Here is a 26,582-nt window from a genome sequence, read left to right on the forward strand (position 1 = left end):
TGGGGTTTTGGGCTTTAATCACGAGTGACTTTATGGGTAATGGAGTAGCTCATTCCATTCCTTAGAAACCTGAGGTAGGGGCAACGCCCAGATAGTCCTGTTGGGCATCAGTGTCTAGGTTATCACCAGAGTAAAGAGCATCATAAAAGCATCAGTGTCTAGGTTATCACCAGAGTAGAGCATCATAAAAGCATCAGTGTCTAGGTTATCACCAGAGTAAAGAGCATCATAAAATGAGCCAAAGATTTCAGCTTTGTCTTCATCCCTGTGTGTAAACCCCCCCCCCACCCCCCCCCCACTACCCCTCCGAGGGACCCTCAATGCCACCTATGTACTTTCTCGGGTTTCTCGTAGCTGCCTGGCTAGGTGTTTACCAATTTTATTGTTTTGAGTGTTAGATATGTGACGGAGTTCAGAGTGTGAACTCAGTTCTGTTATTATAAATGGCTCGGAGTTTGCAGAGTAGGGTTTAATTTGTGAGCATTTGACAGAGGTCAGTTCCTGCTTCAATTTCTCCCTTTCCCTAGCCCGCTGCGAGTTTATTGCAGAGTTAAGTGCAAAACATTTCCCCCAGAAGACTGCTTTGAATGCGTCCCAGGTGGTAAACTGATGTATTCTCTGGTTTATTAACCCAAAGAAGTTGTTATGGTGTCTGAGTTTAGCACAAGATTCTTTATCTCGCATCAACGATGCCGGAAAGTACCACCTGGGCGCAGTCGGTGCTTCTCCGTGCGAGAACAGACAGAGAAGAAGCTATTATCGGACACAGAGGGAATATTTTGACTTCCTGAAGGAAACCCAATAGGGACGGACTAATAAAAATATAATCCTGCCTGGAGTATGTACGGTGAACATGGGAGTAAAAGGTAGTCGTGTGTGGGTAGAGAGTACACCATTAATCTAGCAGGCAGGGGTCTTGGATTTGTTGAATGTCAGCAAAAAAAGAGCCCAGTGCAGAGCGCTGCGAGTGTGCTGTCCATTTCCTTTTGCCAGGTCAAATTAAAATCACCCATGAGGACTATCGGTCCCTCCACAAAATTTAGCAGTTTCCCCAGTAGTGTGTGTAGGAACAGCATCTGACCAGAATTGGGTGCATTGAGCACTACAAAGGTGCAAGTTTACCCTCCGACGGCCCTTGACCATGATATACCAGCCCTCTTTATCGCTAACACCACCCAGGGGTTGGAAGTGTATGGTAGAGCGGAATAGGGCCACTCCTATGCTTTGTAAGAGCCGAAGATCTGTAGATTAAGGGGTATTGTTTGTGTCTGAGGTGCAAGTCTTCGGCTCTGGGTCTCCAGGAGCGCCACCACATCTAAATGGTGATCAATAATATACCTCCAAACCGTATGGTGTTTGAGGGGAATTAAGACCTTTGACATTCCAGGTTCCAATGGTAAATGTCATGGTCAGATGTATCAACTCTTTAGAAGCCCCCCCTATGCAATGCGTGTACCGCAAAGTCGCCAATCCAGAGGTTGTTTTGCTCATTCACTTCATCCGTAGGTGTAAAAAATACCAAAGGTCCCGCCAGAGCTACATGTTAAAAAGTTGCCACCAGGTCCCCCCTCCCTATCCCGCCCCAAACCCCCAACAAAAGGAATCAAATATAAAAAAAGAACGAGATTCCAAAATGTGTTAACAGAGCTACGCCTGGAGCGTAAAGCCCCCCCAAGGAAGCCGAGAGGGGGGGTGGGAAGAACAATGGGTCCGAGGTCCCCGCCTACAAACTCAAGAAAAAAAAACGTAACATCTTCTACATACGACTGAAACTATTACAAGCACAGGTCCCTCCCATACTGGAAGCTCATATAGCTCTGCAAAGAAGGATAAGGCATCTTAAGGCATGATGCAAACCCCAGTGGTGTAAACCCTGATACGTATAAGAGATGAGCACACACTGATGGTGCAAACATACTGCTCTGAGCAGGTTAAAAAAAAAAGCTACAGGCATTTGTTACTTCTGGAGAGGAGGCAGTCCGTGATGGCTGTTCCTTCCCCGGGTAGCCAGGGTCCCAAACATCCGGGCCTAGGCAGATCTTGGTGATGACAATCCCAGACAGTGGCTGGGGAGCAACATTAAACCTTGTGAGCTGCCCCAACCGTCAGCTATCACCGGGGGAAGGGGAAAGACAAAAATCAAGGAGATCCATGACCCCTATCAAGCTCAGAGGGTAGACAGTTCATCGTTCCAGAGGCGGACCTCAACAAGTTAACGGCAGCCCCTGCTTGCTGACCACCCAGAAGTAGTTGGTGTACCTGACGATTGATCTCAATTTTTGTCTTGTGTAGTGTCAGAGTTGTCCGTCGTGAGGCCTAAGAGCTCCAGACCCTCCTTCAGGTCAGTGAAGTGTCCGTATGGATGTCCACCTGTACCAGATGTGGTCCTCGCGTAGCTTGGTAGTAATGTCCCTAAACAGTTGTCTCCGCGCCAGAGTTGCTGGCATTAGATCTTGGTAGATGGAGCATGGGTGGTTTTGGAATGGAGCTCTTTGTCCTGGCCGCTTGTAATTCTGCCTACTTCCCTTTGAAATAAGTGAACTTCGCCAGGATATTGCACCATTTGTCTTCACCAGGTTGCAAGGTGCCCATGCGGTGTACCCGGTCCAGTTTATTTTAATGGTTGGTGGGGCCAGAACCTCAGCAAACCGTCCCTCCACGAAGGCCACCACGTCAGGCCCCTCTGCAAGATCTTGAATACGTACATTCTCTCTCCGTGACCGATTTTCAGTCCTCAGACTTAAGTAGAGATTGGTGTAGCTGTTCCTGAAGGTGGCAGACATCTTCCCGCAGTTCTGTAGTCATTTGCTCTTGCTCCTGAGAATGTGTCTCCAAGTCAAGGACTCTGGAGTTCACATCTTAAGAGGTCAGTCGTTCCGCTAGGTCTGCTGTAGTTGATCTATCGAGGTTTTGATGTCCTGGCTTAGGTCATTGGGAAGGCCGCCATCTTAAAGTCAGGCAGACGCTAGGAGGTTTATCGCAACTCCCCCCTCCCCGGGCTGCATTTAAACGAACCTCAGGCTCGAGCAGTGCACACATGCAAGTGCAGAACATGTTGCTACCCTCTAAACTGCCCAGCCCTATTCCATACTAGGGACTAAAAGGCAGTTTCAATCCCCTGCCCTATATGTACTAGGACCTGAATGGGGAGGTCATATCAATCATAATGGTACCCTAACACAGGGGGCTTCAAACTGTGGGGCGCAACCCCCAGGGGGGCCGTGGAGTAATGCAAAGGGGGTCGCACCTTCCCAGTCACACTTCTGCACAGGCCCAAGGGCTTCAGCCCCCCCTCCGTCTTCCCCCGTCCTGTGTTTCAGTCCGGGCTGCTGCAGTGAAACTCGAGCTGCCGGGGGTTCAGCTGGGCAGTGTCTGGAGTCTTATCTCCAGCACTCCCTTGTTTTTCACAGGTCTTTAAAGACCATTTGCATTTTTACATGCCTTTGCAAACGGGTTACAGAGGCTTAGGTTTTATCCCTGGTTCCAGTACCCCCTGGGTCCCCACTCAGCCTATTCCTTACATTGGTATTTTACATTTATTGCTGTAGTGTGAGAATGCATTTCATGGAAAGGAATATAAAGTAGGTTTGCCAAAAGAAAAATGCCTGCCGTGTTTTGTTTAAAGAGCCTGCAAAGATCTCCTCTTGGCACTAAATAGACTTAGAAATAAAAAAGTATGTATGCCTTCGTTATATGACTTTTCTGTCTTTGTTTTTTTTAATTATCAGTCATGGATCATTGAGGCAGCCCTAGAACACAATTAAAAGTGCTTTCTATTTATATTTGCTGTTCGAAGTATGCACAGATAAATACTGAAAATACAGCTTTAGGTGACTGATTTTTTTTGTACCGACTGGGCCATCAAAATATTCTTCTGCCAACCCCAACCATTGGGCTGGAAGTTTGTTGCAGGATCAGCACATTATTTATTTCCTTCACCCTCGATCCCCGATTAATGCCGCAATAGTTTAACTTAGATCTTAAACTCTACGCCGCCGTCAATAACATGCTGAGTTACTTCATGGGTCTTGGAATGCACCCTACATTCAGACAACTCATTCCTCATTCTCGCCCTTCACTTTCACGCTCACGCTGCACGCACAGCGATCACATTGCACTCACACTGATCACCATGCACTCGCACCATTCACCCGCTCACCTTGCACACAGTGATCACTCTGCACTCACAATGCACTTGTGCTGCTCACCCTATACCTCCCCCTGCAGTCACACGAGTACACTACACATCCTGCACTCATTTGACACTTCACTCGCCTGTCCCCCTCACTGCTCAATATGCAACTCACTCAAACAAGCCCATCAGTAATCATACATTCATTCATCCCATTCTGAACTTGCATCCGCACCCAAATTCATACGCCACATCACTCACCCTGCAGTCACTCCTCTTGCCCTACTCTCACACTGTTGTATCGCTCACTGTGCACTCACATGAGCACTCTTGTCACCCACACAGTGCAGAGGGTTAATGTGCCTGCTACAAAGAATATGTACCATGCAGATCACAGAAATGAGTGTGAGTAAACTATGAGTAGTGCTATAAAAAAATGAAATGTTTGTCAGAAAGGTGCTATAGAGAGATGTGGTGCATTGTTGGTGAGTGGCAGTGAAGGAATTCATGGAGAAGGAGGAAACCGGGGTGGGGCATCAAAAAAGACTGTTGCATCGGGTGCGACCAGTGTTAGGACCAGCCCTGATTGGGAGTGTTAGCCGCCCCCCCCCCCCCCCCGAAGTTCTGGTCTAGTGGCTCCCCTGCTTCTGCCGATTATTATTTACATCTGTAATGCACTACTGTTACCAAAAGAAGTCCTGGGGCTAATAACCATCTACTGCCTGAAGGCAAATGAGAAACACAGAAGGAGAACCAGCCAAATGGGGTAACCTACAGAGCATAGAGAAATGTTTTTATATCTTCCTAAAGGATAATAGAATCTTGGTGGAGCGAAGCAAAGGAGGGTGCACGTTCCATAACTGCACGGCCTGCATCAAAACAGCGAGACAGACAACTCATGCCTTCTTGAATTAGGGGACAATAAGCAGAGTGGCACATGCCGAGAGGAGCATACGGGTCCGACCCATATGCTTGATGAGGAGAGATGAGAGGATGAGAGAGGACATCAAGGGAGTGAGAGAATTTGATTGAAGAGGTCAGGGATGAGGAGAAATGTGAATTGCCGAAGAGAAGTGTGGACACGCAAGAAGTGAGTGTGATCCAAATGTGAGGGCTTCTGTTAGAACAAAGGGGAGATGTGAAAGAGGAATGGGGGGGACTGGAGAGGTGTAAGATACAAATAGACAAATTTGAATGGAGAGACGAGGCGAATGAGAAGTGCTGAGGGGCACAGGAGGTGACAGGGCCAGAGAGGCCATGAGATAAATGTGAGACTGTTAGGGATGAGGGCAGTGAAAAGACAGAATGGCAAGAGGTGATTAAAGGTGAAGTGAGAGGTTGAATGGGGAGAGTTCAGAAGTAGTAAAAAGGGGTGAAAGAAAATGGCCTGCAAAGTGAGAGGGATCCGGGGTGAGGAGAGAGATGGAAGGGAGGAGGTGAGAGGAAAGCTGCATGGGTAAACTGTAACTCTGCACAAAACCGCCAGGGTTTTAAGGGGCTCCTGCTTCTCCCGGTCAGGGCCAGGTGAGCTTCTAATGTGGCAACACATATTGCTGCAGAGTGGAAGGCCCTTCACAAAGGTTGACTTGAAATATTTGATAATTGCTGTATTTTGGCTATAAATGGGTACTGATTGGGTGAAATCTTTCCTCGGTGTTACTGTGTGTAAAAAATGTCAAAATAATGAAGCAATGCTATCCCAAAATACGCGGCATCACATAACCTCATTTACATCTCACACAATTTAGTCAACGGGTTTAGAACTTTGTCAGGAGGGGGTCCTTACGCCTCAAAATGTTGACAGGGGGGTCACGGCATCCAAAAGTTTGAAGACCTCTGCCCTAACACATAGGTGTTTTCACTGTATTCTACGTGCATCTTCAGCACAGGCCCTGGTTAGGCAGAGCCCAGGGTGTCAGTCAGTTACCACCAGTACCAGTCAACAAAAAGTTGGGGTGCCCAAGGCACAGGGTGACTTTGTAACATTTCACTTTCTTGTATCTATGCACATCCATAGTATTTTAGTTTCTACCCACTGTTACACAGCTATCTGTCCTGTGGGGTAATCGAACACTGATTTCCCTCCATCTCTGGTTCTGATGTTTTAGCTTTGTGAGGAAATTTTATTATGTTCTAGAATTGGTTTATGTCAAAAAAGTGCTTCATGCTGGAGGCCCAAAAAGGTCTACAGTTTCCCTCAACGTGTGATTGGACTCAAACCTACCCTCCTCCCCTTCATGATTGGTATAGCTATAATTTATATGTTGCCTTTTTCTTCATGAATTACACTTGTTTTAGCATAAAGCTATTATACTCCTGCAAGAGACAAAAATGGGTTCAAGAGACGTGCTTGAATTTAAGTACAACTGGATTGAACGGTGTGAATAGTTCCCCTGCACAACAGAAAAACTGATCACCTTGATCCTGCAATGATCAAACATTGTAATACATTCCCAACAACGACAAAGATGGTGGGTAGCTTATTCTACTAGCAAAAGACAATACAGAATTCTATATAGTTTACACTTGTACCCCAAACAATGACGCACCAGAATTTGTTAATACCACAAATAAATTAGCATTATACCATCCAATTTGGGTACAATATTGGGAGTTAACATCCCTTTAGATGGCACTCAATAGGATTTCGAAACTCACGTTTTTACCAAACAAAGCACATGCCCAATTGTTGTACCTGTGCAAAACCAACAACCATATTGACATATGGAGAACTCACAACCCTACTGGCAGTAACTTGTACTCACTCCCTCATGACTTTCTCCAGAACAAATTAGTTACTAATTGATAGTAAACACCTCCAATTAACATCGAACCCATAAATCAAGCCAACAGTAGTATCCAACCATGCCTGTAGATCCATGGGTGTTAGTTAGGCTAGGAGACGTCCCTACTCCACAAAAACAATGCAGGATGAATGATCTACTGGCAGATTCTAATGATTTGCAAAAAAACTTCTAAGACATTGCTCACTTCTATGAAAATCATACTGACTCCCCCGTGACCTTCTGAGATGCCTTTAAAGCGATAGGTTCAATGATTATTGCAACAATAGTGACCACAAATATCTATCGAACCATACAAAGAAAAAAAACGATTCACGTTCAGGCACATAAAAGGATCCTCCACATAGGAACTAAAACCCCATAAATATGAATATAATAAACACCCAAAAAAAATCAATATGGGGCCTTGATTAAAAAAGCAGAAATCCTATGTTCAAAAGATAAACCACGCTCTAGCAAACTCTTAAACTTAACTACGCTACTAATCAAATTACCATTCAGACATGGAAAATTGCCCAACGTAATAAATCTAGATTGTAAGATCTATGCAAAAATTCCTGCCAACAGACTGGAACCCTCTCTGGCCCATATGATCAACCCCACACAATCGGGCTCTCAAAGAACAGCTTGCTAGTGACAGCATTAGGTTTTGTCATATCTTAGAAAAGGCAAAGCTACTACACTTGCCAGCAGAAATGGCACACATCAAGGATGTCCTTTAGCCCCTTTACTATGATGGAACCTCTTACCCCCAGAAGACTAATAGTAACATCCCAGCGAGCCCTTTCTCCTCTGGTCCAGAAAAGGCTGCTGCATACGCAGATGAAATCCTACTCTTTACACAGGAAGCCCACAGTACGATCCACACATTTGGAACCGCTCTCGATCCAGCCAGCTTTATTCAAACTAAATAATCCTTACTTACTATTTCAATAGTTCTCAAACCTCTCCCTATTTTAGCCCTGCTTATAATATAAAAAAGGGACTCTCCCCTAATTACTCACTTCGCCAACATAATTAACAATACAGTAAACTCTGAAATCAAAACAACTTGTGTACTGCATGCACAAATCTAGACTAGCCCCCAATTGGTACATCAAGGGCATTAAACTTGAAGGTAACACAATTTACTGGGAAAATTGTGTGATCAAATGGTAGTATAATCCCAAATCTTCTATAAATTCTTAAAATGAATATCAGTCTGAAAATTAAGCAAGAATCATTAATAGGGACGTTCACAGAACAAGAACATATTGCACAATAAGTATTACTGCCAGCATCCAACCAACAAGAAACATGGTTACGAAATGGAACAAAATCAAAGCTGGCAATACTGTCCTATTGATGGCTTGGCTAACTATCTGGCAATCCCCTTTTAAAGGGAAAATCTCACCTTCACTTGCTCAAACCAGATTCTGGATGGTACAAAATACATTCAGACACCCAGCAAAGTCCATGAACTAAGGCTAATTGAGTCCCAACAGTGAGAATCACGACTCATAAATGGGGCACCTCCCTCATTCTCCTACATTGTGAATAAACTCCCCATCGCTGGAATAAAATATAACGCCTCAAAGAAATTGTTACAATATTAATTTTACCGTAGATTCAGTGATTGTTTTGTTGCGGGGATTCTGCACACAGAACTATGCGCAGGAAAACAGTGGATAAAGGACTACAAGGCCTAGACACCCTCCCCTTGTGAAGCTCGAGGTAGGCTGTCAGCAGACCACATACCTTAGTACCTAGATGGTAGTTTTACATCATAGAACTGCATAGCTCTTCTCCCTGGAAAGGTCCCTCTATGAGGGTGTGTTAAACCAACATGCATCCCCATAATATGAAAGCACCGGTTTCCAGCATTCGCATCTGTGTAGCATGTTTTGTCTAAGTGCTAGGGACTGACCAGAACAGAAAGGGTATTGTTCATCAACCTTTCACTCCAGGAACAGGCAGAGAATGCAGACCGTTCTCATGTGAAAGGCAGTCTCTTAAAGTCATGTAGTAACGCAAGCAAAAGCAACGTCATGGCAGCAGAGCTCATGCTAACTTAGCAATGTCAACAATGACCCCAACAGCCATATGAGTTTCACTCCACTAACCACTCAAGATCTCACATTTTTCCTAATCATTCTCATACTAATCTTAGGCAAAAAGCTAATCTAATGTGTGGAAAAATGCCTCGAACATATGCAGCCCCCCCCCCCCCCGGAACACTGAGGAAGCTACACTCCCAAAAAGTCAGGGACTTGACAAGTAAAAAAACACAATGCAGCATTTTTCCTTTCATAGTTTATTATGTACAGAACAGATCCTGTTGACTTAACCCAGCTTGGTGGCCAGCTCCTTTGCCTTGGCTTTCTCAAGTTTTGCAATGCGAGCCACCGATTTGGGTCCCAGGATACCACCACCCCAGTGACGACGAATCTGAAACAGGAAAAGATCGGATCATTCCTTGAACAAAGACAACCAGTGGCACAAATACTCCGCAAAGCGAAAATTAATTCAGTTAGTGAAATAATGATATAAGAGTAAAAACAATTGCCTATTCAAACAGGTGTGTCAACCCATGCACCCCTCACAGAACAAATTTGACTTAGAAAAGCATTAATACAGGGAAGTCCAATTTGGGAGTAATAAAGTGCATGTGTGGGCCTGAGAAACACGACTGGTTAAAGATTGAGTTATATAAACCAGCACGATGAACATGCATGCAAAACAAACCGAAAAGGAGACAAGGGGAGCGCACCAGAAAAGCGAAGGCTGTAGCTAGGGCAAGCTCATTGAAACAATAGTGAAATTATATCAGTGCATAAAAAGTGAGGCACTGTAAGGAAATGCCCTTCTATTGTCACCCCTAGAGTTTTGGGCTGCTGCATTTTCAAATCTGTGCACTGAGGCCAGCTACCTAAACATCCACTCCAGAGGCTTGGTCTAAAAACGTGTATATTTGATTGCCTTACACCCAATTGGCATACATTAACCTACTTTTAAGTCCATGCAAAATAGAGGGTCACCCCAAGGACTGCAGCCTGATTTTGCCACCCTGCAAATGGCAAAGGAAAAACTTCTCCCAGACTGCCACTGTAGCCTGTAAGGCTAGTGTTCACTGCCTACTCAACTGTTTAAAACCATGGCAAACCCCACGCCTTCCTTTTAGTACATGTTTATCACCCCTACAGCAGGCCCATGGGAAGGGGGGTGGGGAGGCAGATACATAAACAAATCCCAGGAAAAAGACGAGACATGCATATGGAGACAGAAAAGGAGGTGGCACCTCTCCCTGGCAGGAAGCCATTTGGGTGTTGTCCTGAAAAGCAAGCTGCCTCTGAAGTTTGAGGAGATCTGCCTTGTTAGTGGATAGAATGGAACCTTCCGGAAGTTAGATACCACTTTATTTTTAAGCAGGATGGACTGAGGGCATTTTCAGAGCATGAATGGACACCCGTGGCACCCAGATCATTGTAGTGGAGAAGGGGACTGAACAAAGGACCCAGTGAATAAAGGCTGCACTGAAGTTAACCCATCCGAGCTGTAGACGCAGGACCCAGGTGGTCATCCAAGTACAGCTGGACTCGCCAGGGGACAAGTTACCAAAAGGAAATTGCTGTACCGGGTGACTGGTAGTGTAGAGGCGACCGAACTTCTGCCACAGGCAAAGACTTTGAGGGACATTGACCCCCTGTGGTCCGGATCGCCTCATCAAGCCTGTGAGCCAGAGTGCAGGACCACCAGTCCATTGCACTGGAGAATGCTTTGTGAGGAGGTAACTTTGTGGACATTGCTGGGCTCCCTGCCAGAGTGGCCACACTACATGCTGGACAAGTTAGTGACAAATTTGTTGAATGTGCAATTATGCGTTCGGTCAGTTTTTGATTTACTATACTAGGCAAATTCCATCTCTGGTTGTTTTTTTTTTTTTACACCAAAAAAGTTCTCTTCCTTCAATTGTTTGTGTCGTTTAAATGATTAAGGATGTTCCTTTGTCAGCCGGACTGCTCAGTCACAGCTATGCACAGTTAACACTAGCACTAGGAGTTAGACAAATGAGGCCAGCCTGGTCCTAAAAGGGTTGGGAGGGCAATGCATGTCGAGGTCACACAGCCTCTTTATATCCCATTTCCTCAGTTACTCCGATAAGCTCAAAGCAAAAACAAGGAGATGGACCGAGCGCTGAAACTTCAAACACTCACTATTAGATCTGGGTTGAATCAATCATAGTTCAGATACGGGCGGCATAGAAGGCAAAATGTAAATTTGGCATCAGCTTGAGATGTGAGGGACGGAGATGTAGGTGGCGCAAAGAGGTCTCTATTAAGACATTTGCTGATAGCATGGACTGCAGAATTTATGTGCAGCGATTTTGGAAAAGGGGAGAGCAAGTGGGCTTAAGACTACAAAGAGGCAAATAAAGCCACAGGTATTCTAGTCTTCCCAGCATCCTATTAAGCAGGGCAATGAGCGGAGTGCCAAGGACACATGACAGTACGAAATTAACTTTGAGACATTGGGAAGCGCACTACGTTGCAGTGAGTCTTACCTCATCGTATCTGTCATTGTAGTTGGTCCTGACGGCCTCTACCAGCTTGGCTAGCGCACCTTTATCTTCCCTGTAGAAGGAACCATATTCAGTTACAGCTTAAGAATCAAGTTTGATTTTTTTTTTTTTTTTAGAAACCATCCATTTGGCTCAGGGTTAAAAAGCTCAAAGAGCCACATGATTTATTCAGGTGAAGAAATTCGACACATCATTGCCATAGAAGGTTTCCAGCAAAAGTGTTCAATAGGCCAGCCACAAAGTTCAAGCATGTATAGGACCCAGCAGTTCCACAAGCCAACAAAAATAAATTCATAAGTAGCTAAACCACCCAAATTACAGATGTGCACGTGTTTTCCCCCCAAACGTAACTGGATACAGCTCCATAAAACCAACCCCAGGCCTCTCCTGCAATTAGGTCCGAGATCTGTCGTAACACAAAATCCGAACTGTATACTAGTACAGCACAAATGGATATTTTGTAGATATAGATCAACTTAAAACTGCCCTCTTAACTCCCCTTGAATTTAACCAACCCTGCCACCCACACATGCACCCAGTTAGGAGGTAGCAACCAGAAGTTGAAACTCACGGATTAACTTGCGTTAAGGCAACTGAAGTGCAGGTCTTCCTGTGGACTAGTCGCCCCAGCCTGGCCTTGCCCTTGATGATGCAGTATGGAACACCCATTTTACGGCAGAGAGCAGGCAAGAAAACCACAAGCTGGAAGAGAAGGCAGAGTTGTAAACAAAGCATAGGGAGACAGAACACACAAAACATTGGCTTCTTGATTGCTCAGGGTTAAAAAGCTCAAGTTTAACTCTTCATTGGGAGTCAGGTGAAGAAATTCATACATCACTGCAATCAACGGGCTGCTTGGTAAATCATGAACTACAGTAAAAGCGGACGTGAACAAAGTTAACAACCAGGTGATGCTGGAAAAGTACAAACCTCGATAGGGTCCACATCATGGGCTATTACCACCAATTGGGCCTTCTTATTTTCAACCAGAGTGGTTACTGTGTTCACTCCTGCAAAGAGATACTAGTTAGTGCCACTATAGGTAGAGATTTATATTGCGGCTTTCAACATAGCAGAAGGTACGCCAGGGCTGATCACATACATCTTAAAGTGCATTTCTCGCATGAAGGCAAGCAACATGTAGTAAAACCAGTGGTAACCAGCCAGCTATTGCTCAGGGTTAAAAAGCTCGTCTTTTTCATCTACATGTATTTTCAGACGAAGAAATTCAAACATCATTGCAAAAGCAGGTCACTGGCGCATTTGTACAGTAGGAGCCACTCCGGGGCCTGGGTCAGCGGTTGTAAATTGGTGGGACCCATAGGATGGCCATCGGAAATACCACCCAGTGGTAACTGCAACGAACACGCGTGTGCAAGGCTGCTCCACATCTTACCTGCACGGAGCACTGGTGGCCTCTTGGTTGGAGCATCCCCCTTGCCTGCAGCCTTCTGTTCAGCTCGGGCCAAGAGCCTCTGCCTCTTCTCCTGCTTTGTCTCTGGTCTGTATTTGTGGGCCAGCTTAAAAAGCTGAGTAGCTGGAATACAGATGGACAGGGTTAGTCCATGGGCTTATGTACTCCTGCAAGCAGCCATTTTGCTTCAACAATATACGATACAGGTATAACTGCCCCCCCCCCGAGTCCGTATGTGCATCAGCGATCTTGGTGGATGGGTGTCCATCACGATTTGTCAGATAGCAAATATTGTTTAACATCATTTGCACATACGTTTGTCAGGGCAGATTCGATGAACTCGTGTGGCACCCACGCAGAAAACGTCAAACACCGCTGCCAGCTAGATGAACATGTTAAAGACCTGGACCTTGGGGCAGCATATAGTTAAGGAGGCACAGGGGTTGCGCGTCAATACTGACCAATTATAGATGTGTGGGCAAAGTTTGCCCCAGCAGCCGTAAACTCATTACGAGAATACTTTAAGACCTTTAACATCCGCCAGAACACACGACTCAATTGGGTTATTTCTATGCTTTACGAGGCGAGAAGTGGCTTATTTCCCCTTACACCTTAGTGGATTTCTAGATTATCCGGCTTGTGCTCAGAGTGGTATACAAAGGAGATTACTAGCCTGGTTTACAGATAGCTGTTTTAGGAAGGTCAAAGACGACGGTACATAATCATATGCACAGCCTAACTAGGTCAATGACCGGCACGTGTCTGAGTGGGGGGCACTGCCCGGCATACATACCCGTCTGTCGGTCCAGGGCCTGCGTGAACTGGTTGATCGCAGGTGGTACTTTGAGCCTCTTGTAGAGGATGGACCTCTGGCGCTGCAGCCGGATGTAGCGGGGCCATTTCACGAAGCGAGTTAGATCCCGTTTGGGCTGAATATCCTGGCCTGCAAGATAGAATTGCTCCTTGAGAACAGTTCCTGAACAGGCACATATGAACATGCACTCGTGATTCCATGTACATCAGCGATCTTGGTGGAATACGTGTCAGCACCAGGATTCAGATAGCAAATATTCGTTTACATCATCTGTACAGAGGTTTCACATGTTCTCAGACCACGTGGCTAGCAGGAGTACTCACCAATGCCATAGTTTTTGGGTCTCTTCTCAAAGAGGGGGTTGACGACTTTCTTGGCCTCGAGCTTTTTCACCACTGAAGGGGCCGGGGCCACCTTCTTTCCTTTAGCCTTCTTCCCCTTCGGCTAAGAAAATAAAAAAAACAGAATGAATACCCACGATATAGCACTTCTGGAACAAAATCTGCATGACATTCGAGCACAGCGCAAGTAAACAAGAACCGAAACTATACCTAGCGCCAACATGCGAACAATCTATAGAGCATAATCCTACACATTAAGGCGGAAAAAAAACCACACTAGGTGTTGGAAAAACCCTCGCGGTAATGTAAAAAATAAAAAAAACGCTGAACGCATGCGCTTAAATAATTGATCAGCTTTCTGGGTAGAAATCTATACATCGTGGTTAAGTCGAAACAAACATTTAACAAGTAGTTTGCACGTGCCACACTGAACATTTCTGAAGTTTTAAATGATCTACACGGATAAACAGATTTTTGGAAGTGCAAACTGCAATAAGCACAGAAGAAACGGCCGACTGATATTTGCGTGGCTACTACAAGCACTTCGTAGCAGAAAGGGGCAACACCCGGTTCTCTTAACCATTTAAAACCCTATGAACCCGTAAACCAACTAGATCAAAACACTGGCTGCGATGCCATTAACGCGTGGCACGGGAACAGTCACAATTAAAATGTTACGTTTGCTTAAGCCTGGCACGTTCTGTCATTTGTTTAAGGCCAACGCTTGCCACAATACTGAATGACCATACAAGTCCACCTTAACACAAGTAAACGATTTTAAATTAAACTAGAATACTTAATGAATTGCCGTCGACTACACATGCCTACCCAATATACAATATGAATACAGAAAACAATGTCCTGCGACAAAACAGCTATCTAAAGAGAAGGTAAAGGGTGGCGCTACGCCACTAGGGGCTGCATACGCCCAGCGATCCCACCCTGTGAACCCCTAGGCCACCGTACCCGCCTCCGCAGCTCCTTCACCCCGCCACTGCCGCGTCCCCGGGACACCCCCGGTTTAGCTCGCTCTGCGGGAAAAGCCTCCACTCTCGCTCGCTATCAGTCTCCTGTGCCCCATCCGTCCACGCGGGGCCGGTCCCGGGGACTCCGGACAGCGGATGGCGAAGGATGGAATAGGCACAGGCCACCTTTCTCATTCCACTCACCATGGCTGACGGTGATAGAGAAAGGAAGTAAAGAGGATTGTGGGTAATATTTGTATCCTGAGACAAATTCCGCGAGAGGACAGACGGCGGCGGTACGTCTGCGAGAGTTGAAGGGTCGCGTACGTCCTTAAAGGGACAGCGTCTTGTTTGATAGCTGCAAAAACAAGCATTTGCAATGCAATCGGTCTGGCCTTTGGGACCTCATATGTATTTAACTATGCAGCACATTAGTCTGGGTACTGAAACATCTACAGTTCTTTGACATGGAGGGAAAGTAAGCACCGAACTGCGTTACACGCCAAGTATGGGAACACATGGAGAGAAATATTGCCTTTCAAGCTCTGTTTTAATACAAGCATTTGCAATGCAATAGGTCTCGCATTTACTAGAGTTTGAGCTATTGTCATTCTAAATCACCAAGCCTTTTATTTATGTGTTTTGAAAACCTGCAAGCAGTGCGTAAACACCCACTTTGTACTTCTAGTCCTTGCTTACGAGAAGCAAGGCTGGCAGCAACTATGCCTCTTTTGCTGCCAGCATGGCTTCTCGTAAGCAAGGACTAGAAGTACAAAATGGGTGTTCACACACCGCTTGAAGGTTTTTTAAAACACCTAAATAAAAGGCATTGTCATTTAGAATACCAATAGCTCAAACTCTCGCAAATGCGAAAGTCTGGGAGCAAGAGGCTATACTTTACCAAGAAATGTTAATCAGGACGAGGTGAGAGAAAGGTGGATGAATTGAGAAAGCACTAGATGGCCTTGCAGCGCTAGAGGAAGCTAGATGGTTGGAATGGGGCTGGTGATTTGAGCTACAAGGCTGAACCATCAGGTTAAACAATAATCCGAAAGTGTGAGAGACAGAGGCAGGGAGCTGTGAATTATTGGGCCCCTGAGCAGTAACTTGTCCCCGTTCCGCCACTTCAAGGCTTGCAGTAAGAGGAGAAGTGTCTTTCTACAGCTTTATCAAGAGACATGAACTAGATCATAAAAGATTAAAGGGTGTTGGAAAGCTTTTGAGGGCGGTGGAGAGAGCAACCCTCCGGCTGGGGAGACAGAGCGAAGGAAGAGAAGAAACGCAAGGACCTGGAACCTGGGGAAGAGAACCAAAGGGAAGAGAAAGTGAAAAATGACAGAAAACATTCCCAGCAAAAGTGTGGGTTTTTTTGGGATCCATTTCACAAGGGAACGAATGAGGAAAGAGAGAGGGTAAGAACCGTGTCTTGAAGTCACGGTTTTCAGCAAGTTAGGAGGAGCGAGACAGAAGGAAGAAGAGAAATAAAAAGGGAGGGGGGAGGCTGATAGAGGCAGAGCAAGAGAAGTAAACACTGTCCTTGTCTGGCTAGGCAAGAAGGAAGAGGCCGAGTCCTTTTGCTTCTCTGCCCTCTCCGCCGCCGAGCCTTATCTATAGGCAGTGGCTATATCTGACACTCTGGGATGCACGTTTAAAAATAAAACAGTAGGAGAATGGTTTCCATTAAATTAAAGTAGGCGCACGCTGTTCCCTGTCGATCCCGCCCAGTTCATTCTATTTAAATAATAATGTTAGAATAGATAGGTGGTATGGAGTTGGTTTCTGGACATAGAAAATAAATATGCCGCAGGCAATCTGCAGACAGAAATGCCAATTCTGCTGGAAATGTAGTATGTAACACGGCAATAAAACATTTTGTACAGAGAGCAGTGGAGTAGATCCATTCCTCTCTTCCACGCACTTCTCAGACACACACTCCTACTCCGCAATTGCAGGGGAATAAATACCACGTGGAGAGTAAATAAAACTCACCAGATTACATCTCCTACTCTGCTCGCCTGGCTGCCGTATGTGTTGCATAGCAAACAGCATTGGCCTAACACATTCCCTGCTGGGGCCAGCTTGGGCTGCCTAGTTGTAAACGTGCCTATTTGAATGCAGAGCGCGAGTTGGTGAGTGTTGTGGGAAGCCAGAGATTAATTAAAGTGCAACCTGCTGTAACGAGAGACCGGAATGAAACTGGGGCGTGGCACGCTGATCCTTTGTCGAAGGGGCAAGACATGATCTGATTAGGCGCACAGGTGTATTGTTAAAGTGAATTCAGAGCACATTGTTAAAGTAAATACAGGGTGCATTGCTAAAGTAAATGCACAGCATGGCGCACGATTGACCAACAGAAATAATGTGCTGAGTAGGTACACATGCGCCATTGCCGATCGAAGCCACTTTTAGGTGCAGCGTTCATAGGTAGGTGAGCATAACACTATTCCTGCAGCGTGTCCTGTCCAGACTGGTTGGGAGGGGCAGCTCTCGGGTCCCAGAGAACTCAGATCAAGCCATGCCTGCGGAGCTGGAAAAAGTTGCAGCTGCACACAGGACAGGAGTTGCTCGTCCTGTACCAGATGGCAGACGAGTCTGCTGAAAGAAAGGGGCGTGACCACCATTTTCAAAGTGAAAGCGCTCATGAGGTGCTGGAAATAACAAGTATTAGCAACTGGATGCCAGGCCAGAGCCCGGGACCAACCCTGACTGGAGGCTCGCAATAAACTGTGTGGTTCCCAAAAAAACAAGAAAAGTAACAGGCAATGCAAAAGAAAGTGGAAGCGGGTAGTAAAGAAAGCCACTTAGAACCAGTACAGCGTTTGTGTGTACCCATAGGGCGCTATGACCAGCACTAGCAGAGAATGTAAAAGGAGGGACGAGACGGGGTGAGGTAGGAAATGAGCGAAGGGCAAATGGGCATCCATGCAGTAAGGAGCTACAAGATGGTGCGAAAGATAAAATCAGGAAATCAGCCTTTGAGGCAGCAGAAAAGGGCTGGAGGGCATGTGTTGAAGCCGACTGTTTATAGCTGCGTTGGCGTGCGACTAGCACCGGTATACAGTGGAAGGAGGAGGGGCTGGACCGAGGAGAGGAAGTGAGTGCGCAAAGGGCAACAAAAATGTGTGGGTTAAGGCTATGTGTATAATGCATTGTTTTTTGGGTAGCGGCTTTAAACCCATACACCGTTTGTCAATAGCCACAGCAAATCTGACCAGCACGGGCACAGAATGTAGGGTGGAAGGACCGGATTGGGAGGAAGGAAGAAGCGAACGAAGGGCGAATAAAAGTCTGTGTACTCAGGTGTTACAATAACGAATAGCATCATATAATAGAGGCAGGAGGGGACTAATAGCGGGAGGGAGAGAGCAAGCGGCGAACAGGAATCTGTGTATCAGCACTACAAATTAACCTTGCGAGGTAGCGAAAAGTGCTTTACGGCATGTGTCTGTCCCTGTGGGAAGTATGGAAGGCAAAAAAAACAAGCCCGGCGGAGCGTGGCGCGCGCACTGGACGGGGGCGGGGGAGCGGACCCTTTGAAGTGCGATGCCAAACGGATTGCATGGCGGCACGATGCGCGTGATTGTGCGCGTGCTAGCCATGCAATCCGCTTTTTGGGAGCACTTTTAAAACCCCCTTACAATAGTCTCGCTTTGCAATCGCTTACGCGATAGCAAGGCGAGACCTAATAAAATCAGGGCTTCGGTGGTCATATCACTGAAAATACAAGATTTGAAAAAATATGGGAGATAAATGAACACAAATATGTGAGCTAGCTTGTTAAAAAGAATCCCTTTGTGTCATAATGAATTCGTAATAGTGCAGACAACCCCAACCACTTGGTTACGTTTCTCCAGAACAAGCACTTAACATGTGCCTACTAATATGGATGATATGTGGCTCCTACAACGTGCAGTATTGTCATATATAACATTCTCAATACACTAATTTACACAGCTCACATGTATGATTCACTGTCTCCCTATAAGTGTGTGATGTAAAGCTCTTTGACAACCTGCACACCACAATCTGGCCTCAAGAGGTAGGTAAGCAGAACAGCCTGAGGAGCCTTTAGACACACAGTGCTCACGGGGGCCGCAAATCAGTAATCACAGATTTTAGGGGGGGGGGGGGCTATCCACTCATTCCAGTCAGGCCCGAGACTTGAGGCAATGCAGGCAAAACGACTCCCAGCATGACAGGCGCACTCAGGAGCCCTGGCCGGTCGGTCACTTCAATGGCAGGAGGCCCACCCGGTCAAACAATCCGCCCGTAGTGTACAGGACCGAAAGAGGGACGCAGGTCCGACGGACCCCCGCTCTCTCGGGTGTCTCCAGACCTTCAATGAGGCAGGGGGTGTCTGTGGGGGCTTCACAAGCAGGCCGGGCTTGTACTAAAACAACATGTGTCACGGGAGAGAGTCTAGCAGAATGGCGGGTCCTTGTTACCTATAGATCCTCCTTTGATGTAAGTTCCTTCCAGACATCTGTACCGCTCAGTTCCAGGCCTCCTTAAATATTTGGCCGATTTAAAGTGCCGATTCTGGGACGGTGAAGCGCCCTCGGAGTCTGAATATCCTGGTCTGTGTCTCGAGGACTGTGGCTAGAGTAAAAGTGATGTTCTGCCACTGTCTGTGTTCGAGTAAAAATTGTTTCATAGGGCCCATGTGATTGCCACAGCTAAGTTCCGCGGTCTCTATTACGTCAAGATCGGATGTATAGTACAGTGGTTGCTGCCTAGCCATTGCCAGAGTTATTTAGGGATGTTCAAAGGTGAAGAAAAGTGCCCTGTGTCTCGTCATATTTTTGCCTTTGCCGGTTGGTCTTTAACTTTGTATATTAACTTTTCATATGCGGCCATTGTATGCTTATCAGAAAGCAATGTGCGGTAGGGGGTGTACCGATGTGCGGTCTAGTAGTGGGGAGGGCGGAGCGTGGGCGGAGCGAGGGAAGAGGAAGGGGCGAGGAAAGGGAAACGGGGAGTTAGAGTAGGGACGTGAAAGAGAGAGGTTGAATAAAGAAGCCTCTCCGAACCTACTGTGTCTGTCGTCATTGAGGGGCGCTGCAGGGGGACACGACAGCTGGCGACGAGGGTGGGATGAGCAGTGGACTCTCCCGGACCCGACAACGTAAACGACCCGCCGAAGACCGAGTGGTGGCAGGTGACGGCGGGAGCGCTGACACGCGCGCGAAGCGACCGGAGTCTGATCCGGGACCTGCAGACGACTAAAGTGAACGCGGACGAGAAGGGGGAAGCCCAGACCCTATTTAAGGAACCCCCCCCCCCGCGGGAGAACTGCTTCGCAAGAGACGATCTCGACACATGAGAGCCCCCCCCCTGCGCAGGAGACTCGAAGATACGCGTGCGAGCAGCAGTGAGGCCCCCCCCCTACCTGGCACAAGCGGCAGGCTCCAGGAGTGGGTGAGTGAAGCTTCAGCACGCTGCAATCTTGAAGTCAGGCAGCCTTGGAGGGACATCCCCATTGAAGTGAATAGGCGGCCATTTTGAAGTCAGGCGCCCAGAACAAATTTAAACAAGCACAAGCCAATGCAAACAAGCACGAGCTAATGCAAACGAAGGAACAAACAGACACGAGCAAGGTCACAGCAAGCCTGAAAGCACACAAGCATAAGAAACAGCAAGAGTGAAAGCAGAATACAACCAACAAGTACAAGTCAAGGCGAAACAAACAAGCACGAGCTAATTCATACAAGTGAACAAGCAAGCACGAGCACTGCCCACACAATGTCGAACAATGGATCACCGACCCGTCAGGAAGTGAAGCCAATCGTCATGGGACTGTCACACTTGCGCCCTCCGGAGCCTCTGGCGCTCGTCGTCGGTAGCAGTATGGGCCCCCGTTGGGAGGAATGGATAGAGGACTTTGAGGACTACATCAAAGGTTCCAAAGTACTCGGAGATGAGGACCAGCTGATTGCACTCCGCAATCTAGTGGGGAAAGATGTCAGCAAGATGATCAAGGAAATTCCCGCAGCAGATGCAGGAACATACGCCAAAGTTCGTGAAGCCCTCGATAAAAAATTCATACACAAGAGAAATGTGGACTATGAGCGGTATGTGTTTCAGCGGGCGCGACAAGAGAAAGATGAGATAATGGGCGCCTACATTACGCGGCTTCGGCGGCTAGCGCGTCACTGCGACTTTGAAAGGTTTTCAACGGATGATGCCATACGCTTGCGCGTGATCGACGGCTGCCAGTCGGAGACACTTCGACGGAAACTGCTAAAGAAGACCCACACACTGGACGAAATAGAAGAACTCACAAGAGTGCACGACCAGGCTGAGGAACATGCCAAGTCCATGGAGTCGGGGTGCACGGAGCGCAAGGAGCTTGCGTGTCAAGTGCGCACCGGTCGTCCCCGCCGGGGGTCGAAAGAGCGCGAGCGACATGCCCGACCATCGTCGCGCCGCCGATACCCAGAACATCGGCGACCTGACTCGGGAAGGAGGAGCAAGAGACACGACCACGCGAAGAAATCGGCCGCAAGACGGTGCTACCGATGTGGATACGACTTTCCACACAGCGGGACATGCCCGGCCATGGGGCAACAATGCCGCAAGTGCGGCCGGAGTCATCACTTTGAAGCTATGTGCGGGGAGTACCGCCGCGAGAAAGACAAAGACAAGACCGCGCCTGAGTCGTCGAGAAGAGACACCCGCCGGCACCATGTGCGAGCAGTCCATGTCCGTCAGAAGTCATCATCAAGGTCTTCCCATTCCAGCAGAGAGTCACGGTCGTCCAGGTGGTCGAGGCGATCTCCATCTCGAGACTCAGGGTCATCTTCGGACGAACAAGAGTATTCGGTAGAGTACGCGAACATGATCGCTGACCCGGACCAACTCAAAAAGTACCCCCGTTTGGACATCAGCGTGGGAGGCCATAACACGAAGTTCGTGATGGACAGCGGGGCGTCGCTGAATTACATCCCAGTGACTGAATACAGGAAGATGAACCATCGCCCCCGACTGAACCCTGCGCACGTCCGTGTCTACACCTGGATGTCCAGGGAACCACTTCCGTGTCTTGGGAAATTTCCGACTGTACTGAGGCACCAAACGACATCAGTCCCTGCGGTGATACATGTCATCGAGGGGCCAGAAGCGGACTGTCTCCTCAGTCTCCCGACGGCCGAACGGCTAAGACTGGTTGAAATTCTATATCGCGTCACCGATGACGGTGACACCGTCCGCAAGTTCCCAAAACTGTTCACAGGACTCGGCAAAATGAATAGAGGCCAGATCCGCTTGCATATCGATGAACAGGTCCGGCCGGTTGCCCAGCACCCCAGAAAGGTTCCTTTTCACCTTCAACAGGCTGTAGAAGATGAACTGCAAGACCTCCTGACAGCCGACATCATCGAGCGTACGGAGGGCCCCACGCCGTGGGTTTCACCAGTGGTGATCGTCCCAAAGAAAGGAACTCCAGGGAAAGTCCGACTCTGTGTGGATATGCGCATGCCCAACACAGCTATCGAGAGAGAACGCCACCCAGGACCCCATCTGAGTGACATGATAGCCGCACTGAATGGTGCGCGCGTGTTTTCCAAACTTGACCTCAACAAGGGGTACCATCAACTGGAACTCCATGAAGATTCTCGATACATCACAACGTTCGCGACGCACCTGGGGCTGTTCCGGTATAAACGACTGAACTTTGGCATATCATCAGCTGCCGAGATATTCCAAGAAGCCATCCGGCAGACTATCCATCACATCCCCAACACGCTGAATTACAGCGATGACATCTTAGTGTATGGGGCAAACATTCAAGCGCATGACACAGCCCTCGACAGAGTCTGCCACGCGCTATTGGACGCAAACCTAACTCTCAACAAGGAGAAGTGCGAATTCCATCAAGAAAAGCTGAAATTCTTTGGGCACGTCTTCTCTAGTGCAGGGATGAAGCCGGACCCGGACAAAGTGAGCTCGCTGAATGACACCAAGAGTCCACGGGATGTCAGCGATGTGCGGTCCTTCCTAGGGATGGCGAGCTACTGCTCGCGGTACATCGAAGACTACGCCACTCTCAGTCACCCCCTCCGGAGATTGACCAAACAAGGCCAGGCATTCGAGTGGACTTCAGAGTGTGAGCGAGCATTTCGAGACATCAAACAAGCGGTGGGAAGAGCCGACAGTCTGGCGTACTTCAGCCCGGACCGGAAAACTGAGATCACAGTGGACGCCAGCCCCGTCGGTCTCGGTGCCATCCTAGCCCAATACGATAAGGACACTGACCAGCGTCACATAGTGGCCCATGCCAGCCGAAGTCTCTCGGACACGGAGAAGGCCTACTCCCAACCCGAGAAAGAGAGCCTCGCGGTAGTATGGGCCTGCGAACATTTCCACGTATTCATATATGGAAAACACTTCACCATGGTGACAGACCACCAAGCGCTTGTCACCATCTTTGGGAACCCGCGCTCCAAGATGCCACCCCGCATCGAACGATGGGGACTACGCCTGCAAGAATATACTTTCACCATTGTCCACAAACCAGGAAAGTCGGCCAACCCAGCTGACTACATGTCAAGGCACCCCGAAGCTACCCACCGTCCCACTCCGTCTGTAGCTGAGGAGTACATCCACTTCGTAGTGGCCCAGGCACGGCCGCCGGCTGTTCCCCTGGAAGCCATCCAACAAGCCACCTCGCAGGATGATCTGCTACAAAGAGTGATTCACCGGATACGAACACATCGGTGGAGACAGGACGAAGCACCGGAGGAGAGTGACCCAGAGAAGTGCCAAGAGCTACAGGCGTTTAAGAATGTGAGCGAGGAACTATCCGTCACAGCGGAAGGGCTGCTCCTGAGAGACCACCGGATCGTCATCCCACAGCATCTGCGCCAAGGAGTCATCAACTTGGCCCATGAAAGCCACCGAGGCGTGGTTGCGACCAAGAGGGCCCTTCGTGAACGTGTCTGGTTCCCGTTCCTTGACAAAATGGTAGAACGTACCCTCAAAGACTGTCCGCAGTGCCAAGTGGTGGGGCGCGGTGATCCTCCAGCTCCGCTCCAGATGACGCCACTTCCATCGGGAGTGTGGCAGGAACTAGCCATGGACTTCTACGGCCCAATGCAGTCGGGCAAGTACGTGCTGGTGATTGTTGATGAGTACTCGAGATTCCCCATCGCTCAATTTGTCCCGTCCACCGGAGCAACTGCTACGCTCGCCGTCCTCGACGAAGTGTTTGCAGCGTGGGGAGTACCCAAAGTAATGAAGACGGACAATGGCCCACCGTTCAACGGGCAGGAGTTCAGCGACTTCATGAAAATAATGGATATCCGACACCGGCGAATAACACCGCTATGGCCTCAGGCCAACGGCACTGTTGAAAGATTCATGGCCACCCTCAAGAGAACATTCCAGCAGGCTGTGCTTGATAGAAAAGACATGCAAACAGCCCTAAATGACGTGCTCCGATCATACCGAACGACACCACATGCCACCACAGGCAAATGCCCAGCGACACTCATGCTGGGGCGGCCCATTCGGACACGGATACCCACTTGGGAAGGAGCGTTACGACCTGTGTCCCCAGGTCGCGTCCATCAAGAAATGGTGACCACCGACAGAGCTCGCAAAGAGGGCATGAAGACGTATGCTGATGGTCGTAGGCGAGCCCGATCGCTCTCCTTCCGAGAGGGAGACTGCGTGGTGGTTAAGCAAGAGCAATGTAAGAAAACGGACAGCAGGTTTCGAGCAGAGCCGCTGATAGTCACCCGGCAAAAGGGAACCATGCTGACGGCAGAATCAGACAGGAGACGCATCACTCGAAATGTGTCTCATTTTCAGAGATGTAGCTCGGCTCTGCAGGATGCGCTAGAGCCACAACTCCAGCCTCCGAGAACTGATCAGACTGAACTGCGAGATGGGACTGTTACTGGCCCAGAGGAGAGAAGCGAAGGTAACACTGCTGTGATTCCAGAAGGCCGGTCTCTCAGACCACGACAGACAATTCGCCAGCCACGTCGGCTGATTGAAGAGATGTAAACATTTTGTAAGTTTGTTCTGTTAACAAAGGGGGAGATGTACCGATGTGCGGTCTAGTAGTGGGGAGGGCGGAGCGTGGGCGGAGCGAGGGAAGAGGAAGGGGCGAGGAAAGGGAAACGGGGAGTTAGAGTAGGGACGTGAAAGAGAGAGGTTGAATAAAGAAGCCTCTCCGAACATACTGTGTCTGTCGTCATTGAGGGGCGCTGCAGGGGGACACGACAGGGGGGTGGCATGTAAGCTTTATAGTGGTGTAGTATTTCTACTTTCGCCTCCGTCAAAGCCGAGGACAACCAGCCATAACTCTTTACATTTGTCTGAAGAGAAAGCCTACAGTACACTTTATACAGCCATGCCCTTTAGCTGCGTGAAATAAATTATTATAGCTTTGATGAGAAACTTGTATTAGCAAAATAATCTAGCCTGCAGTCTTATAAAACGGTTTCTTAACAAAAATAATCAACGGCACAAAATCTTTTTTCTATAAAGTGAAGTGAAATATGAAGATAAGAGTATTTTTTTTTGTTCCCCCCGTCTGCGATGTTGGGATGTACTTTTTGAAATAACCCCCTTATGTATCATTCGCAGTACAAAAATCTTCTGTTTGTGTAAACCACTTAATGCTCTGTTCGTGTTGTTAAATTGTTCCTTCGTTTGACTGTTCCAAAATTAATCTTTCATCAGTCATATCCAGTGACCGGAGTTCCCAGCAGGCAGAGAGTTGGTCATTATATTTCCTTTCAGGCTAAATTCTCGCCCGAACTTTTTGTGATCAGATCCAAATGTAAATTCATCATGCATAAGAAATCCTTCTACCAATCTATTCCATATGTTCAGTGACAGGAACAGCCCTCCATGTATCAAGAAATAGCGCCGTGTGTGCCTAGACACCGAATGAGGGAGAGGATGGGAAACGTGTTTGCGTGTATATCTGCCTTGCAAAGGACTGGAAATTGCCCTACTTTGTATGAAAAATAACTCTGTGTGTGCCTAAAGATAGCCTGTCTGTAATTCGGAATAGTTGTGTGTAGAAAATGGGGGGTGACTTTGAGGCCCTGCTGCCATGGTGGAGTACGTTGTTGGTTTGGGCAGCCATTGAGGCCCTGCCTGCCGGCGCACACTGATAGGATATTAAAAGATAAAAATGGTGAAGCATGCAAACCTTTCATTGTGTATTTTAAACTATTAAAAGTACGGAGAATTCTCTGTACGTTTTATAGTTTAAAATACTGTTGCATGCTTCACCATCTTTAGAGTATAATATCCTATCAGCGTGCGCTGGCAGGCAGGGCCTCAAAGGCTGAGAATGCCAGGCACAGGAAACACAATTCGTGCACCTGCAGAATTCTAAAATTGTCTGTCACTTTAATGCATAATTGTTTTAGGCTAACAACTTCAAGTCTGCACTTATGTTTTTGAGCTTAGCAGATATGCACATTATGTATTGCAACGCCACACTGGATTATGTATGCAGTATGTATGTATGTCTTCCAGGTTCCATCCATTAAGTTACCCTAAGCAACTCCATGTGCCAATCTCATCAAGACTG

At 47.7% G+C, this 26,582-nt stretch overlaps 1 protein-coding gene and 5 non-coding genes across 6 annotated transcripts; all 6 read right to left on the bottom strand.

The window, feature by feature from the left end:
- Positions 1–9,213: 9,213 nt before the first annotated feature.
- RPL7A (ribosomal protein L7a) lies at positions 9,214–15,235 on the bottom strand. Its single transcript, XM_085613874.1, has 8 exons — positions 15,030–15,235; positions 14,046–14,166; positions 13,702–13,851; positions 12,891–13,031; positions 12,425–12,504; positions 12,066–12,196; positions 11,477–11,546; positions 9,214–9,363 (listed from the first exon to the last, which is right to left on the bottom strand). Exons 6-8 carry the CDS (start codon positions 12,161–12,163, stop codon positions 9,259–9,261), a joined length of 273 nt encoding a protein of 90 aa, XP_085470000.1. The 5' UTR covers positions 12,164–12,196; positions 12,425–12,504; positions 12,891–13,031; positions 13,702–13,851; positions 14,046–14,166; positions 15,030–15,235; the 3' UTR covers positions 9,214–9,258.
- Positions 11,622–11,693, bottom strand: LOC146868856 (small nucleolar RNA SNORD36). The gene has a single exon (XR_014968779.1). It is a non-coding gene; the product is annotated as a small nucleolar RNA SNORD36 (small nucleolar RNA).
- Positions 12,264–12,337, bottom strand: LOC146868857 (small nucleolar RNA SNORD36). The gene has a single exon (XR_014968560.1). It is a non-coding gene; the product is annotated as a small nucleolar RNA SNORD36 (small nucleolar RNA).
- On the bottom strand, positions 12,664–12,738 carry LOC146868858 (small nucleolar RNA SNORD36). The gene has a single exon (XR_014968685.1). It is a non-coding gene; the product is annotated as a small nucleolar RNA SNORD36 (small nucleolar RNA).
- Positions 13,145–13,218, bottom strand: LOC146868859 (small nucleolar RNA SNORD24). Its single transcript, XR_014968665.1, has one exon. It is a non-coding gene; the product is annotated as a small nucleolar RNA SNORD24 (small nucleolar RNA).
- LOC146868860 (small nucleolar RNA SNORD24) lies at positions 13,924–13,997 on the bottom strand. The gene has a single exon (XR_014968663.1). It is a non-coding gene; the product is annotated as a small nucleolar RNA SNORD24 (small nucleolar RNA).
- Positions 15,236–26,582: the final 11,347 nt, after the last annotated feature.

The sequence above is a fragment of the Triturus cristatus genome, chromosome 1_2 (assembly GCF_964204655.1).
Source record: "Triturus cristatus chromosome 1_2, aTriCri1.1, whole genome shotgun sequence".
NCBI lineage: Eukaryota > Metazoa > Chordata > Amphibia > Caudata > Salamandridae > Triturus > Triturus cristatus.